The sequence below is a fragment of the Andrena cerasifolii genome, chromosome 14, assembly GCF_050908995.1.
Source record: "Andrena cerasifolii isolate SP2316 chromosome 14, iyAndCera1_principal, whole genome shotgun sequence".
Classification (NCBI taxonomy): Eukaryota; Metazoa; Arthropoda; class Insecta; order Hymenoptera; family Andrenidae; genus Andrena; species Andrena cerasifolii.
This window is the reverse complement of record NC_135131.1, coordinates 2,660,733-2,680,300: the sequence shown is the minus strand read 5'-3', so window position 1 is coordinate 2,680,300 and position 19,568 is coordinate 2,660,733. Positions and strand designations below refer to the sequence as shown.

Below are 19,568 nucleotides of genomic sequence, written 5' to 3'. Positions count from 1 at the left end.
GATGGAAAATACTTCCTTCGCCAGGCCTTATCGATCAAAGCCGTCAACAAAGGAACAGAAGGATTAATTTAAATTATTTATATATACAGGGTGTCCCACTAAGGAGTGGACAGCGCGATATCTCTTAAAGTATTGTCGATAAAAATATAAAAAAAATAGGGAATTGCATGGTTCGAGGGGGCCCATTTATTAGCGCGAACGAATTTTGTTTTCGATTATTATTTTAAAAGATACGATGGGCAAGTTCGGTTTTTCAAATGGAACTATTTTTTTTGAAGACCTGAGTTGATAGTGCGTTCCAAGACAAATTCAATAAGCTTTAATGTATACACTTTATTTCCACTGGTTTTTAAGATATTGCGCTTGCAAATTTACTGATTTTCACTGCAAGAAACCCCTCTGGAATGGCAAAAACCGGGGGCGGTCTTACTGGCGCCACGGGTGGCACTGCCTGTTGAAATGGATACTTACCTGCCAAAGGTCTACGCCAGAAATGACAGGCCCAAAGGCTGGACAATTCTTTTCTTTTGACACAATCTGCTCCCTATGGTTGAAATTTAGACTAGCAACTTTCACTTCTCCTAACCTAACCAATCCAACTTGCATCCCTCCCAAAAGAACCGGCCATCCGAGCGTAGAAGCAAGTGCGAAATAAAAGTAACGATGCGCTTCTCGATACCGCAGATGTACCTACCTAAGTAGCATTTCTCACGGAAAAGAATTGTCCAGCCTTTGGGCCTGCCATTTCTAGCTTAGACCTTTGGCAGGTAAGTATCCATTTCAACAGGCAGTGCCACCCGTGGCGTCAGTAAGACCGCCCCCGGTTTTTGCCATTCCAGAGGGGTTTCTTGCAGTGAAAATCAGTAAATTTGCAAGCGCAATATCTTAAAAACCAGTGGAAATAAAGTGTATACATTAAAGCTTATTGAATTTGTCTTGGAACGCACTATCAACTCAGGTCTTCAAAAAAAATAGTTCCATTTGAAAAACCGAACTTGACCATCGTATCTTTTAAAATAATAATCGGAAACAAAATTCGTTCGCGCTAATAAATGGGCCCCCTCGAACCATGCAATTCCCTATTTTTTTTATATTTTTATCAACAATACTTTAAGAGATATCGCGCTGTCCACTCCTTAGTGGGACACCCTGTATATATATATATATATATATATATATATATATATATATATATATAAGGAATTATATTAATATATAAATAATTTATATATAAGGAGATAATTATACAACAAGAAGCTTATTAATATATAAATGAATTATATATAAATCGAAATTTATTTTCTGAATACCATTATCTATTAATAAATCTTTCGAACTTATTAGTATATGAATTATTTATGGGTTCATCGAATTAATAATTAATTTAGTTCAATATATTCCATAAATCTATCAATAATATTTTAAATATGGTCAATATATATTTATTATATATATTTATTTATTAATATAAATAATTTATATTCGTATATATTATCTATATAGTACTATATACTTCAGATCACATTTTAAATTTTTTAGACAACAAAATCTAAATAGAAGCTAATTATGTTATTGCCAGGACAAGTAATAATAATCAACGAATGCTTAGTCAATTTAAAACCGACGAGCATACGCTTTTCGATCCAAGGCTGACCTAGATCGAGAGGGAACAACCAATGCAGAATCAATATTCTCGGAGAAACTGGGAAAACAGATCACACGCTGACACGTGAATTCGGTCGGTAGTCAATGGCACGTTAAAATTTCCGTTCGCTGTACGCATTCTAATTTGCTAAAAGCGTGCACAAACATCGCTGACCAAGCAAAATGTACCGCTGCTTCAACTGGATCATCCGGACGAAATCCTGATTAATCAGGCGATACTTGTCGTCCGCGTTATCCACCGGAATATTCCTATTGATTCTGAAAATTATTCTGCGCCTAACAGTGAACCTGGGAATGTATAGTAATCAAAACAGCGCTGGAATATTGTCGTAACAGTCACGCCAACCCCTACTTTCGCACCACTTTCTCCGCAATTTCAATTCAACACGATGTAACAGAGATTTAAATATCGGTATCTAATACATTTGCTTTAAAAAAAAAAAGAAGTTTGAGTTAACGAAATTTAAGTAAAACCTAACTGGCTGGCACAAAATCTAACAAAGGGACCTTCAGGTTTATCAATTTCAGAAAAATTTCATACTTAGCGTACGTGAAGGTCTTTACTATGACATTAATTTCCCAAAGCAGTAAGACGCGCTTTTAAGCCAAATTCGAGAAAATTGACTTCGAATTTTACCGAAATACGCGTGCATTGTAAGCGCATGCGCCTCAAGCGCCTGCGATGCACGCCTGTTAGGTGAAAATCAAAGTCAATTTTTTCGAAAACGAAGCCTTTACCGAAATTTCGTCACTCTTGATTTTCGTCCTATTTTTGCCTGTATAATCACCCCCTAGAGAGTATTGACCATAGGTAGAGGAACACCCTGTATATAAGGGAACTCAGAATTCTTCAAAATCGATTTTCTCGAATTTGGCTGAAAAGCGCGTCTTACTGCTTTGGGAAATTAATGTCAGAGTGAAGACCTTCACGTACACTAAGTATCAATTTTTTCTGAAATTGCCACACCTGACGAAATTCACGCAACCCGAGCTCGAACACGCTCAACCAACCACCCACCAAGTCGATCTCATGCAAAAAATACGAACCACCCTTGAAACAAAAAAAAATCGATCAACGCTCGCCAGCATTGAGGGACAAGCTCAAAATTCGACAAAAATCGAGGTACAAGTTAAAAGGTTGCAGTTTTTCATTCAAACACAGGGGAGATGTGTAAATTGTTTATCACGGGGAGATCATGTTTTTTGAAAATATTTCTTTTAACGAATAACACTCCACGGTTATTCCTGTTACACATTCAATTAACAAGAGAATAACAAGTGATTTTCACGGGAAATATTTGTTTCGTAACAAAAATTAATGAAGTACTGAGAGTGATATATTATCGAGAGGGAATCGTATATGGAAAGTAATATCTGTGTATATTATTGAACAATTATCCTGCTCGAAAATAAATGCTTGTATTCACATATTTCACGTTTTGTATTAATCTTATAACAAAATTTTAGTCTCCATTTGACAAGAATATTATTCTTGCAGTACACATCTTTCTCACTGACTAAATACTTATGTGTCAGGTAATTCCATAACTGATGTCGCTTTAAAAAAAAAAATTAAAAATATGAAACGTTGTGATAAGTAATGTAACTTTATTTCATTTTTTTAAAATAGTTTTCTAACATCTTTGCAGCGAAAATTTCAACAGATTCAATCTAGAATAAGGGATGTGTACTTCTTTCCAGTTACCAGTTGTTCCAAATATGTATTTTATTCCTTAAAAGGAACTTTGTAACGACCAGTGTAAATGAGAATGTGCAGGTGCCAAGTCTGGAGAATAGGGAGGATGAAGCAGCAGTTCCCAATTAAACTGCACAATTTCTTTCTAGCGTCGTTTTCGCCGACCGTGGTCGAGCATTGTTGCGGTAGGGAAGGACTCCTTTCTGATTCATTAAAGTTGGACGTTTCTGAATTAATGCTGCGCGTAATCTCTGTAACTGTTGATTGTAAATTTCTACCGTTATACTTTAACTTTTTAATAGAAACTAAAAATGCATTGTTTCTGTCAGATACCACCAACCAAGCAATCAAATCTTTCTCGTGTGAAACTCAAGCTTGAGCACGATCATATCGTTTCGCCGCAGCCAAACCATTGCCTCTTCTCAGCGCAATAAATTCTCGCACAATAGCTACGTATCATTTCTTTTCGTATCAATACAGAATTAAAATTCAGAGTTTATTAAATTACTTATGAAGCATTGTGTGCTCAAATTACTGTCCTTCTACGTGAGAACACATAAGTCATATGAAAAATAATCTTGATCTTTTAGGTGGCTATAGTTATAAACACTTGCATTTATATTTTATATCGCGACGAGTAAAATTACCCAATGATGATTAAAGTAAATTGACTAGCGATTAAAAAGCGTTGAGAATTCCATTCTCGTTTCTATAAAATACCGTCAAATTTTCATAGTAATACAATTTATATTCTATGTTCAATATTTGAAGTGATTTTGTAATTTATAGCATATTTTGATGGTGGCAACTTAGACTACAGAACTGTCGAATCACAAAAGGTTATAAAATTCAAATGCCCCCGTAAGATAACGTTAAAGTTTTAGTATACTGGTTAAAAACAGGTAATGCCCACTTTGCACTGGAAGAAGACACTTAATTTTCTCGATAAAGCTGTTTTGTGATATTCCCTGTTCTTCCCCTTACCCTTCATTTGTGATATTTAGTATGTGATGGTATAATTGTAACCGAGTTTGGTATGCAACAGACGCGTTCATAGCGCGAGCTCCTCTTGTGTGTCTGATCACGTACCAGACGTTTCTACTTGTCTGTCTGATCTGGTGAGCAAACACTTAAGGGGCTGTTCCGGTCTAGAGCCCACAAAAATAGGTGATATTTAGGAATTAATTAAAGGAAAACTACTACATATAATTGAATGGGTCTTTCTGCATTGTATTAAGGATGTCTTAAACTTTAGAAATATATTTTTTGTTTTATAATTAATCATTGCAGACGGAACTGGGGAGTCGTTAAAGTCGAGGCGTCAAAAAATTCATCCAAATCGGTGGAACCTGTAGCACCTAAACCATTAGTCTGAAATAAGAAACAATGCCAGATTTTTAAAGGAAATGAAACTGGCTCGTGGACTAAGCAATAAAAATTACAAAAAAATGACGTGCTTTGAGAGAATAACTACACCTGAAATTTGAAATTACTTTTTCCCTATATTTTCCGTCCTTTCAACGCCTTTAAAAATTACAAATATTCGATTCTTTTAAAATGTTACTGGTTGGTCCACGAACCAGAAGTATATTCTTCAAAATAAAAAAAAAATTAGTCGAATCGGATAATAACTTTTCGAGATACAGGCTCCACCGACTTTAAGAACACTGATTCGATAAAAACGCGTTTAAAGTTTTACGCGAGTGCTTAGTGGCTGGTTGTTACCCATGCATTTGCCGCTACCCAAATGCCTATAACTTCGGGAATTTTAGAAGTATCAAAAAATCCGTTTAAACACGTATTCTTAAAAGGTTGAACATTCGAAAAATTAAAAAAATCTATTTTTAGACTGGAGCCTCCCCTTAAAGGAGAGGACCGAGCAAGAACCCTTTTTTCAATTTCTAGCCACTGTTTCACTATCTTCGAATGACTGTGTGGAGTCATTTTACTGATCAACAAGTAGTTTGAAAATATAAATACTTGAAAGCACATGTTGCTGTGGAAACTTGATGTTTTACAGAAGAGTCTTTTATATTACTTTATGCCTGTTTTTAAATGGACAAATTCCTGTTCATAATTCTTTGACTGCAGCATTACGAAATATTTCAAAGGCTCTGCAAACTTTTAAACAGCCCGCAATCTATAGTTCCATAAACGAATTTCGTCAACAGTACTTTCGACTTTTGCACTCCAACTTATTCGTCCGCCAATCAGTCAGAGGTCTTTTACTCAACGCTGCACTTATTAAACACAGAACTTTGTAATATGACTGAATATAGTACAGTGATTTCGAACCCAATTACCCAGTGATTCCCAACCGGTGGGTCCCGAATTATTTTCTGGGGGGTCGCCACGTTTTTTTTTAAATATCATTAATTTAGAATTATATTCTGAAGTATCTATTTTTAATGTGTTTTCTTTACCTTATTAAATTTACCTCAACTCATATGAGAGGGGGGTGTCACGTTATTTAAAACACAAAAAAGGTTGGGAAACCCTGCAATAATCCAATTAATTTTTCGAGTCAAAATTCTTCCATTTTTACAAGATTAAATAACATCGTGAAAGGCATACTTTCAGCACAAAGGGTAAATAAATTTTTTTTACAAGAAACACTTCAGTGAAACAGTTCCTAAACAGTGGCAACCGAAACACAATAGTGCATCGCGTGACAAGGGTGTTTTGACCGTGAATTTACATTTCGCGTAACTCACGTACGTAGACGAAATTTCTTGTGTCAATTCGCGACCTACGCCTCCAACGGCAAATTAATGGCGGTGGAGAAGGTTGCGTTAAATAAATAGAGGCACAAGTATGGAAAACAAAATAACAGTAAAATTAAATAATAACGGTATAGATATAAATGTCTTTACGCTTGATGCGTCTTATAGAACGGTCTTTTCTAGAATACGATTGACTCGTCAGAAAATGTTAGCCACAAGCAAAAGCATCTCCTACAGTCTCTGTGCGAGTGGAGCCCTATTCCTTTCTCCCAATTATCAACAGCTTATTGGTGATCGCCTAATGTAGGCGTGACCTTTGCACTGCGGTTTCAAGGAGAGGGTAAAAAATCTCCCAGGACGACTGTCTATACTTTCCGTCACCTCCAAACACTGTCCAGACGCCCTAGTTACAATGTTTGGGTCCTAGACTATCTGGCGCCTGCCAGAGTAAACCCTTGCTAATTTATGAGTCCCGTTCTCGGAGACGGAACAAAGGGAGAGAAGAACGCTGCGCTGGGGCAGCAAACTTCACACTCGTCGAAATCTCGTCTCTCCCTTGTCACGCACAATACTTTTTTCAACACCTGCATGAAAGGTATGTTTTTGATAGCCTGCTGAAGGATTCGCGAAAAAAATTCACGTGATCGATAACGATTAGTCGAACAAATGCATCTTCGTACCACAGGGTAACGCCGAACTCCAGTTTCCTTGGAGCAAAGTGAAAAACTGCGACTACGCATGCGCGCAAAGTGTTTTTCCCTTGGGAGAAAAGCAGAAAACGCGCGTACCTACGTCTGAAATTGGCCGTTTTGCTCCCGCTGAGCAGGCGTGAAGAAGAAACACCCATTTTCATGGAGGTGTTGAAAAAAAATACGTTTGTTTATTGGAACGAAATAAAGAACGCGTTCGTTGGCGGAACGAGTTCATAGAGGCGCTCAGGGGAACGGTGCAGAGTGTATCGGATATTACAGGCTCGCATTTCACAAGCGGTAACATTATTTCAATTCTCAGTCAGCCGGGATAAATTTATGTGTGGTTGCCGGCAGCGAATTGTCGAATCGGTGCAAACCAGAGAGGCAACGGTGTGAAATGGTGTGCACGGCGGTATCGATACGCGGCGCTTGTCGATCGCGCATATTCCAACGATCCTACTTGTTTCCCAGACAAACGTTCCATCTGTAATTTTGCACAGTCGGCTTTCCTCCCCCTGTGTGTAATTCTTCGAATGCACGAACAATGATTCCTGCTGTTCTATTTTCCGCCGCAGAGATACAAAATTACAGATCCGACTCGTGCGTATGCTGAAACATTGAGGCCCTATAAGGTTCTTACAGAGGAAGCTAAGGTACTTGTGCTCCGAGCAAGCTTCCACTTGCTATTTCCATAGAAATTGCTTCTCCGATTTATCAAGATCTACTTTGCAAGTACTGCGTGGACACGATGTACAGAATTTTCTGTAAAAATAATTATCGAGTTGGAGGCGTCTGGGTCTGTTTTCATTAAAGCAGTAGTTTTGTCAAGCATCTAAAGTTTTGCTTCTCCAGAACTCTTCGGAGTACACGGTTTTAGTGTTAAGGCTGCCGTTCCAATGTGCGGCTCGCGACTGCGGCCGGCGACGGCGCCACTAGTGCAAGGGAGAAACAGATACATAATTCTGCCTTGCACTAGTGGGACCGTCGACGGCCGCAGTCGCCGGCCGCACATTGCAACGGCAGCATTTAGGATACTGAAAGTTCGATTACACAGTTCGACAGCCATCTGGACTTGTAACATTCAATTTTGATTCTTGAAGGTTTTCGTGCGCTGAAAACGATTCCGCAAACCGTTTGACGCCACCCTCCTCAGTTTTTGAGAAATTCGATTTGTAAAAAAATGCAAATTTTCGACATTGAACATGTTTCGTGTTCAAATAGTAATAGTTATTCGGTTGCTTTTTCCATCAAATTATTTTACAAACCCTCCGGAATGCAACGATCAAAGGGAAAAGAAACGCACTCAGTTTTGCAGATATTTTTGAATTTATTTTCAAAACTTAGAGTCTAGGAGAAAATCTGACTACTCCACGCGATGCAGCAGACATTTTTCCTTTGGAAAGCATCAACAAAAGTGGTTAAACACCTTTTGTTTTCAATACAGAAACGAAAGAGTTTGTCAAAACGGGCGGCGTCGATAGTGGTAGTCAATGGCGGCGCCGCACGTTTTGCCAAACTATTTCGCAACCCGCGATCTTTAGTTATTTGATCACATTAAGTAGAAAATCTATAAAGAAGACGAAAATCTTTTCGAAACTGACTGAAAACTTTATACAACAACTTGAAACACGAAATAAATGGCAATACATTAGCATTTTCCATTCACGTTTCTTGAATTCACCGAAAAGAACTCTGGGTACTCCAAAGGGACGATACATTCGGCTATCTTTGACTCAATGACAAAAAAGTAATCACAAAATACAAGTATCAATGTTCTGTGTATCGTTTTTTTAAAAAACCAGACCTCGTACGAAAAATTTTATACTACTTTTTATTTTTTTTTTTGCTCCAACGATTGTCCCCTGAGAGGTTGCATCATAAATTACGTTCCACCCTGCATATAACACACGAATTCGAAGCCAATGAAGCTCCTTGCATCGTTCCAATCGTGATTGAGATATGAAAAATTTTCGTGGCACTAGCAATTTGAATTATGAGAATGCTCGTACCGCGAGCGCCCGCGCAAATTGTACGAAAATTAATTGTGTGATTTATACGGTGCCAGCGGCAACATATAATTAATCGTAGCCGTGAAGTATTGTTTGTCGCGAGCGGGTGAATGCACGAGGATGTCAAAGCGTGCGAGTAAGTGCGATCGATTTGCAATAAATGGCACACACATCGTTCGTGCCGTTCGGTTCATCCCGGAGTGACTTAAATTTCTAAATTTACTCAAACTGCTGCTATAAGTTGCGCCCAACGAACGGTAATTTTGTATCGCCGATGTAACGCGTCGACCAATCAATTTGTACATTCTAATTCTATCCTTTTAACACGGTGACAGTGATATTTGTGGGAAAGTGCACGTTTAATTAATTCCCAATGCTAAATTTCATTGAAACTATACAAATGAAATAAAGAAACATGAGAGAATTATACAATCGATATGATATCTCTCCAAACAGGAGACAAAGGGTTATAAAAATTCGTGGAAAAATTGGATAGCGATATTGAATTATAGAAAAGTGGCAGTTGCGTTAAATTCGTGGTAATTTTAGTGTCTATTTCTCTGATTTTGATTTGAAATGAAAACTTCATTTTCGATAAATATTGTGGCATGTGACGTCTTAAGTAAACATTTGGATTTTGGATTTTTCTAACTACTAAATTTGGTATTGCGTTACTGTGAAAAAGGGGTAAGAATATTTTACCTATAGCAAGGAATACAAATCGATATTATCAACAGTGTTGTATACAAAGAGCAGAGAGTATCATTTACTACCAGAAATAAAAAATAAAATAGCATCTGCCTTAACAAAATTAGGTACATGGTAATAATAATTTAGTTTCTTTACAAATTTTCGAGCAAAATTGGTGTATTCAATGAGAAGCAACATGTATTCCAACAAAAGTTAACGATTTTAATACTTCAAAGACGAGTATACCTATTAAAGTTGAAGCAGGTAGTTGTCAAAATCTTATATTATTTATTAGTTGGAATGCTATACCCGGGGCTCCACTTATTATTGGGGTAAGTCAATTTCCAAACCCTGCAATTATGAATGGTATAACAATAAAAAATTATAACTAATATAAAATATAACTATAACATCATTATAAATGAAGAAAACTATTCTTGACAATATTTATCTTCCATCTCCATTAGACTGTAATCCTATATTATTTAAAAGTCTTTTTTGCATGTGTCCTACAAAACGGCCAAAAATGTATCCACCATACAAATTTGCACCACACTATCTTATTTGATCCACAGTACATTTTAATTTCTTGTCCTCATTTACCAAACGCAGTTTCCATTTCATTTCTTTCACCTCTTCATGCGTTACAAAAATTTTAACCTGCTTCCTCACTAATACTATGGTTAATCGCGTTGCAGACGAATCGAAGCGATGCCTACCGAGTGGTTCTGAAGGATGTGCAGCCAAATCATACTGGCAAATACCGTTGCGAGGTCTCCGGTGATTCGCCTTCGTTTAACACTGTACTAGTTTATGGTTACATGCACGTGGCCAGTAAGTATCGCAATTACATTTTTTTATTCGCATAGGAAGTAGATATTAGAACATAATATTAAACCAATCAGCTGTACTGTCTAACAAAAAACGGTTTACGTTTAATAGACAGACCAGCGCCGTCGACAAAAACAATCCAATCACCCTCTGTGAATTCATAATTGTAAATCGGCGCACGTTGTAAATTTTTCTTACCCCGCAGATTTACAATTATTAAGTTATACTACAAGCAGAGAAATGTGCTCGCATCTATCCGGCAAAAACAAATTACCAGCCACCGGTATCAACGCGCTTAATCTTCAGCTCGTGGCTTAAGCGACGCGGGTAAAGGGGACAGTTTGTTCGCGGGCCCATTAAGAGTTTGTCTAACAGTGTAGCATTAGTGCTCATAAATATTCCTGAAAAAATCCGCAGAATGAAGTTCTCCTTCGAATACGAATTACACGCATAAATCATCATTTCCTACGGGTTAAGGCGAGATAGGTCATTAAGCATATCCTGTTCGCCCGGCGTCCTTACGCCGCCCCGCGTGCTCTATTTCAGCGTTAGGTAAATAAATTAGTCCCCGATGCTTCCTTATTGCCGCGCCGAGCATAATTACCGGAAAGATTGCTTTCTGCCACTTCCACTGGCTGAATTTCGCGTGCCGCCGCGAGTGGCAAGGAAGCCGCGTGCGTCGCCTGGCAGAGCCGCGGGACTTATCGAAACTGATAGTGAATGCCCCGGCTCGAAACAAGAACTTTGCCGTCTTCCATTTCGTCCTCTACCTTTCACGACTCTTAACCGGGTTACTGTTAATTACCAGCTTCGGTTCAGTGAACCGTAACCCTGCCGCTCCCTTTCAGAATCATTCCACCCCCTTCGCACCCTCCCGGGCCCCTTCCGCGACGATACTCCAGCATGCACTGTTAATTCTCAATGTAGGATCTCCGATGAATTAGGAACGGGATCGTGACCCGTGACATTTTCCGCGGACTGAAATCGGCGCGCTGAACTCTCGCCAAGGGACTAGGCTGATCGGTGGCTCGCGTTGTCGCCGTAATCGCGGTTAATTGAAACGGCAGGGCAGGGTGACGAAAGGAGTCGGAGGGAAAGAAAAGCGGCAGCGACGGAAGCGGAGGCAAAGGACCACGGGGCTATCTGGTCTTGTTCCCACCGTCCCGGACTCTCGTCGAGCTGCCGTCGACTTAACGACGCCACAACCGCGGCAGCGACTCCTCTTTGAAGGAACGAGGCGATTGCCTCTCCTTTCCGATCACGGATCGCTCGTAAAAGCTCGATGCTGGATCTCGAGCCTTCGGATCCCCGCCTTGTATCCCTCAGACCGTCCCGCCTCCCCATTCCTTTTTCTCCATTCTCACCAGACGAGATGATCGCCCGTATCCACAACATTACGAGACACGTTCAAAATGGTAATCCCCGGCGGCTGTGTCCTTGAGAGTCGCGCCGTGGACCGGTACGAGGCAGCGGCCCTGCCAGGCGGAAGTCATCCAGCCCCGAGTGAGACAATTCTTTGACAGTCCACTGCCGTTAAAGGGAAATTGACTACCTTCTGTGGACGGTATAATGATCCGCTGAGATATACATGACGTGTTACGTATACAGAGTAGTCGACGACAGGGCAGCCCGGCGAAAACTCCCTCCGAGCTTATTCAACAGTGGCACTTATTCAACGCCGGTAAATAGGCGTGGCATTAACAAGAGTTCGCGGTATACGTGCGTGCGAGTTCACTCCACGGTGCACATGTAAATTAAAATTACACCACTGCAGACCGTGGACCGCACAGGCCCGTATCTCCAAATCTGGAAATGGATGCTTTGAGGAAACTAATTTTTAGACTGCAGCTAGTCTATTGCACTCGAGCTTTAGTAATAGAAATATTTAATAATAAAATGAAATACTGAATAAAGTGTGAAAATTTTGTTTAGTATACCGCCAGAAATATAAGGTTACATTTATTGCTTACACGGAAAAATATTAGATTTTTTAAGCGGCGTCCAAAACTGGTACAATACCTTAAAGTGGCCACAAATGGTGCATCCACCCTATGTCGACATTTTTTGTAGGCATCAAAAAATAGCATTATTCTTGAGCCTGCTCTGAGAGCCTTATGTAAAGGCTGTTTACTAGTTGGGACGTAGTTGTGCAGTCGAATTGCACAAAACATTAATGGGAGCAGGTCCAAAATTTGCAACAAATCGCTCATCTGTCACCGGATTTGCATCAAGCGTGCACTAAACGGTGTAGATTGTTTTTACGTATATTACGCGTCATAACTCAAAAATGTCCAAAACGGAGCTGCACCCCACTTGCTGCAGGGTCCTCAATTATTACTACCGTTTGATTCTCAGATACAACGGATGTTAATGTAGGTGTGTTTGAACATCATTAGCAAAGTTTCAAGATTTCTGAAATTAAACAAGCACAAATGCTTGAAACTCCCGCGCTGTTTGAAGATCCGCGAGCACAGGGAAGGATTTACAATTTTTGTAAATCGATTAAAAAGTCACGCAATTACCCATGAAGAAAAACCTTTCGAAATGAAATAATAAGTATCTTACGCGTTCCTCGACGAAGCTGGTTTCAAACATCATTACGCAGTTAACTAAAATCACAATAAATTACATTAATCGATTCTATGAAAAGTTAATGAAACTAAACTTAATTACAACGTACCACCAGAACTTCTGCTAAAGTATTTCACATGCTAAAATCCCAGCTGCCATTATTCATTAATGGATATTTTCGTCCCCAATGAAGCTTGGCCCTTTTTATGGCAAAGTTCTCGATTGACGCATTAGCGGAAGTTCTGGCAACAGTGATTGAACGGGCGCTCAGAAACGTGACGATGTTCTAGCCTCTAAAATATCCCGGCGAATTCCGCGCTCTTGTTGGTCGAGGTCACGACGTGTCGCAAGAAATCGTAATGTTTGCGAGGAATGCTTTTGAACGCTACTGAACAACAATCTCGAGCGTGCAACGACGGCTCGTTGGTGTCAAAGCGTTTTTACTGGCACGTACACCGTCGAAAAACGAACGCAACAAAAGGCGTCTAAAAGAACGTAACGGCCAGCCAGTGTCGGGCGGAGAAGGAACGGCTGGTTCGTGGCACGTCTTGTTCCTTTGTTATTGAGAGGTTCAATACAATTTCAGGTCTCCCGAACGGCGATCCCCAGGTAAGAGTCGAGAAGAGGCGCTACGCGGTTGGCGACACTGTGCGAGGGAACTGCACCGTCCCTTCGGCAAATCCACCAGCGAATGTGACGTGGACTGTCAATGGAGTACCGGTAGGTTGATGGATGCGGAAACTTTGCGGGAATGTCGGTGCGGCGGCCTCGATAAGCTGTCATTATTGCAACGATCGATATGTTACTTCCCCTGGCTATAATGTTTCGTTGCATTAAGTGAATTATTATGCTTATCAGCACGCATCTGGCTGCGTAAAAGAGTAAGAACTCTGTTGCCGATTCTCCCTTGTATTAGTCGGATGTTACCTCAATGAAATTTATTCGGGATATTAATCGTGGCAGTAGAAACTAGTTTTCAGTAATTCTGTATTAGAGTAGATATCTGAGGAAGTGGGTTGTTTGTTTTTTAGCTGCTTTCTTACTGCATTCCATACCGACTAATTTAAGGGGACTAGGCAGTCAGATCGCTCGAAAGTCAAGTACTTTTTGTGAATTAATTACAAGGAGATGAATACAAATTGTGATTAGTACTTTTGGGTGATGTTTGTTAATACTGTAAACAGTAAAAAGAATTGATTTGAATAATATATACATATGTATGACAGCGCTATAGTTGCCTGATATATAGGTGTTTTTTTCTGGAGCCGCGGTAATTTTGCAGTGATTTTGGCCGTAAGAAATTCAATTGTGAAATATTCTCTGAAATTGATACTTTGCCCTGATCCCCATTTTGCCCTGAACCTATTAAAAAAGAAAAAATCAAAATTATAAGTATAGCGGTTGTAAAACGGCAAATTTTAAAGAAACTTGATTTTTCGCCAGGGAGAAGAGCCATTTTATTTTTTTTTGTTGTCAAAATAGGAGTTTTCACAGACTTATGCTTAGGTTCAGGTTGTAACTAGACATGTTTCACATATGTGAATTTTTTCTCAAGTCCATTTGTACCTCCGTTTTTTCACAATCGCTGCAAAACGAAGAGGAAATATGATTCTGAGAAAAACGCGTTTGAAGTTTCGAAAGAGGAATTAGTTAATAATTAGAGGAATAGTAAAATCCTTAATTTTGCGAATTTTAACATAAACCAAATGGAATTTTACTCGGGCAGGGTGGTACTTTCGAAAAATACAACAAAAAATCGAGTTTCTGACTGCCTAGTCCCCTTTAGGGGTTACATACGTTCTCGGCGCCTAATAATTGATCACTTTTGGGATTTTTTTTCTCGCGAGATGTGAAATAAATCGAAAATTTTATAATTGTATCTTGTTCTTGGGACTTTTATTCATTTAAAAAAATTTATTTGACACACTTTTGTCATATATTGCCGTTTCATTTCTGCGGTTGCAGCAACCTCTGCACCAAGCAAGGAACCACCTCATCAGCATCATAACTTCGCCAGTTTACAACCTTTTTTCATGAACTTTGCGTTAATCTATGCAGAATGACATTCTCTAAGGGCCATCGGGCCATTTTTTAATTTTTAATATTCTTTTTACCATTTAAAGATCGAAATTGTAGACGAACAATCGACTGCTTTCTTCAAAATGGCATAATTTTCTGATTTTCTAAAAATTAAAAAATTTGGCCCGGTGGCCCTTGGAGAATGTCATTCTGCATAGATGAATGCAAAGTTCAATAAAAAAGGTTGTAAACTGTCGAAGTTATCACGCTGATAAGGAGGCCCCCTGCTTGTTGCAGAGGTTGCTGGAACCGGAGAAAACGAACAGCAATATATGACAAAAGCGTGTCAAATCATTTTTTTTATATGAATAAAGGTTCTAAGAACAAGATACACGTATAAAATTTTCGATTTATTTCACACCTCTCGAGCAAAAAAATCCCAAAATTGATCAATTATTAGGCGCCGAGAAAGTATATAACCCCTTAAGATAATTGTAAGTGAAAGATTTGAAATAATTTCGCTTTAATTATTTGTTCGTTGTAAGAAAAGTTAAGAGAGGTAATATTATACTATGTGAAAACTGTGTCATTTATTTCAAAACAGGGACCATTATTGTTTGAGTAATTATTCGGAATAAAATAATGAATTCCTACTTGCCTTTTTCTGTACCAATTCGTACACCACCAGTTTAACCGCACTTTTTCTATGAGGATCTTTCTTTTCTCGAGTATACTCTTTCACAATGACTTGGAAAACATTAACGAAAATTTTAGGTCCATATCAATTCATGAACAAGGCACTGACAAGTTCTTTAGTTATAATCTAAATTTCCCCACGAGAAGGCACTAATTAAATGAGATTCCATCCCACAATCCACATGCCTCGGATTCCTAAAAGATGCTTCGAGCAATTCTGGTGCAAAATGAATTTCAGAACACCAAAGCTTTCAGATAAGGTAGACCGTGGCGAATCCAAGTTTCCGGAGGAATCGCATATTTCTCACTTTTTGGATTTTTCTTTGCAGAAGAGAGATTATTAAGTTTAATTTTACTTCTTATTATTAACCCTTCGTTGACACTCTGGGTGTGAATCACCCATAAGCTGATTTTGACGCTCCGTACCTTCTATATGTAAAATAAATACCTTTTTTCCAAAGCCGACTTACAAACTATTTTTTCTCTCAAAATATTATATCTGAACAATAACTCTGTAGAATTTCAGCCTCTAATATTACAATTTGTAAAAGTTACAATTTTTTAAAGATTTTCTTCGTTTTTCCTCGACATATGGTAATCTAGAATTTTTCCACAAAAACTGTGATCAAATTTCAATTAAACAACTATTGGAATACATTCTACAGACCTTAAAATTGACCCATGATTTTTTCCATGACGATTGGATTCTTCAGATAAGAATGACAGTCGTTCAAAGATTATTCTGGGTGTGAGCCACCCAGGTATGTGAAAGTTGATCCAAAAAAGAGGTGTGTCAACGAAGGGTTACTGTTCAAGCCAAAGGGGTACTAGCTACAAATATATAATGCAAAACTAGTCTTCTAATCTTTAACTATTATTATAGTTTACCATCAAAAACACAAAGTGCTCCGGTTCGCCTCGCTCGACCCTATGCGCTCATCGATGATCGGGTCAAGTAACATTGGAAACGTTTGGAAACATTCCTTTCAATCTTCGCATGTAGGGAAGATAGATTGCAAATTGAATCTCTGCAGTCACTTTTACCTCGCAAAAGAGAGAGAATGGGATAGTAACAAGAAATGTATCAGGAAAGTGTGTAAAAGTCATTGATTCGCGGATACATCCTCGCGGTACCGTTATAAGTATATAGAGAAGCTGGTCAGGAAATTATAAGCAGCGCGAGGGACTCTTCCACTTCGGTATGCCTCTACGCCTCGGTCGACTTCATTTAATCCGGAACTCTCACTTCGGTCTAAGCGTAGCAATCTTAAACAGTTTATGAGTCTCCTAACAATTCGATAAACATTATACTTAGGACCGAATATACTGCAAATCATTTACGGCCTCTGACGAAGCGTTGCCGCGCAAACGAGAAGCAGGAAGCACTAAGGATATATGTACCGGGTGAGGGAATTATAATGAACTCGTAAAAGTGATGGGGTTGAGCACGACGGTGCATTTTAATGTTACCTGTCAGGAGTTTGGGATGTGTTCTATATACGTTTTAAAGATTAGTATGTTAACCCTTCAGCCGTGGATGTTTTATGTGCACACACAGCATGAGGAAGTAGTTTTTCATTTTTGGGAAGGTTCGGCGTAAGCTGCGAGTGCACTTTCAGCGTTTTCGAGAAAAACAGGTTTAAAACTTTAAACCTGCAATGGTAGCTTCATAATATTCAGGGACATAGAATAAATATATTATTTTAGACAAATTTATGATGTAGATATAAATGTGATTTTTTATACAGCATAAAGAAACAGTCAAAATCTATTTGTTGCATATAAAAATTTTAATTTCAGAAAAAGTGGACATTTATTTCTGCACTAAGCTATCGATACTTGCTACTGGATCTCAATTATCTTTTGGGTATTTTTCTTTCTACTTCGAATCGCTAAAAGCGAAAATAAAAGTGTTGATAGACGAGTCAAGCGAAAAGTGGTCAATTTCCATTTGAAACGCGCCGGTGAGAAATTAGGTGCATATTGAAACCATCGATTTTTTGCATTTTCTGAAACTGTGAAATCTTGAAACATATTTCGCAAATATTATGTGGAAATCTGCATAATTGGGAAAGTGATGGACGATGGTGAACATAAGACATCCCTCGCCCTGCAGATCAATAGTCAATTCGCTCCGGACAGTAAATTTCCTTTATTGTAATACGCTTTCTTGGGTCTTTTCGATCAGGAATGGTTGATTAAAGTAAAACAAAGCATTAGTATCTTACTCCAAACGCACCGTGTTCCGAAACGAAATTTTAAATTTTCGAATATTCCGTGGTACTGTTTGAAGTTATTTAAGTTCTAGGTTTTTTTTTGATAGCGGCTTTCGTTTGTTTTTTTAATCGAAAAACCAGCGAAAAAATATCAGGAAAATCCATACTCCCAATATCAACGTTCGCTATTTTATTTTACCAGAAAATTTCACCCACGTATCTGAGTATCATCTAACTATTCTGTTTTATTTTATAAATTTTATAAATGTTCACTGCAAAGTACTGCAGAAAGGAATAATATCAACTCGACAGTGGTGACTACATGCTCGACAGTTTAAGAAATTTTTATTTGAAAATATTTCCATATACAATATACCTTTTAATAAAAATGAATTCGACCAAATGCAAAGCAGTAGTTTGTTAGGGAAAATATTCCAAAATTCGCCCACTATTTTAGCCGTTCAAAGGTATGTAACCCTTAAAGGGTTATGCAACACTAATGCAGGCGAGAGTTGCAGGTTGCAGGGCTTCCGCGGTCCTATAAGTAGAATAAGTTAATGGCGAGGAACACATTTGACGATTTGGACCTGCAAGGGTGTATGTACATTAGAAGTACATTATAAAATGGGAGCTGAAATAATAACCGGTACAGGCGAGAAGGGGGTGATTGCATGTCACAAAATAAGTCGAAATGATGGAATAAATTCTGATTGTACTAAGCTTTGTTTCAAAAGGAAAAATGATAATAAAAGTCGACCATTATTGTGATATCTATTACACACGATATATTATGGCTTATTTAGTATCAACCTGAATACTACTATCGTATTCATTTTATTATTTATTGTATTCCAACACACGCAAGTTTGTATACAGTAAAATGGCAAACATTTTCAATGAAATGTAAACTGCATAACAAATTTTTAAAGGATTAAATCTGTTATGCATGATAGACATCATCATGATAATTTATGAATATCTGTTAAGCGCACGTATATCGGTTTGTTCTTCAAAGTCATTTTTCTGGAAAGCAAAATTTCGAACAGAAGAATTTCATTTATCCTTTAGACTTATTTTGAGGTGTAATATTGCGTCCTTGGTTACACCACGTATGGGGTACTAATTATGTATAATTTCAATGACAAAAACTGAGTGGAAAATTTAAATTCGTAGTTTTTTAATTGTAAAAAGCAATATTATTTTTACAGAAAATTATCCACAATTTCACCATGGAAATGTTCTGTTTCAGGTGAACGCCAGTTTCATAACAAATATAACGGGCAAACTTGGTGACAATCAGCAGATAATGACTATCGCAGGATTGGACTTCGAAATTGTACCAGATAGCTTTAGTAACGGCAGACTGCATATTATTTGTCACGCTAACGTCTTTCATTTGTATACAAGACAGGCTGATGTTTTCTCAATCGAGGAACGCCCCCGCTTGGAATCTGTGCTAGGAACTCGGGAATATTCTTATATCGGTACGTCTTACGTAAAATAAAGATTTTATTTCAATAAATGTATTTAAACTAAATGGGAGCACGATGAACACATTTGTAAAGTCTATTTAATTTTATTGTATATGTAAAGATTTATTTAATTTTAATAGGTGCTTGATTTTAATGTGTATGTAAAGATTTATTTAATTTTATTAGAAGTTCAATATTTATTTAATTTTAGTATTACATGTTTACCAAACGGTCGACAAATTACTCAACTTTCTCCACTGAATAATAGAAACATGTGTGTACATTTAC

The 19,568-nt window shown here is 38.1% G+C and overlaps 1 protein-coding gene across 1 annotated transcript in view; it reads left to right on the top strand.

Annotated features, from left to right (window-relative positions):
- The window catches only part of LOC143376228 (uncharacterized), a 92,333-nt gene that overhangs the window by 71,064 nt on the left and 1,701 nt on the right, over positions 1 to 19,568 (top strand). The window contains exons 3-5 of the mRNA XM_076826343.1: positions 10,174 to 10,309; positions 13,464 to 13,597; positions 19,058 to 19,292. Of these exons, the coding sequence (XP_076682458.1) occupies positions 10,174 to 10,309; positions 13,464 to 13,597; positions 19,058 to 19,292 (505 nt within the window). The remainder of the gene's footprint in view (positions 1 to 10,173; positions 10,310 to 13,463; positions 13,598 to 19,057; positions 19,293 to 19,568) is intronic.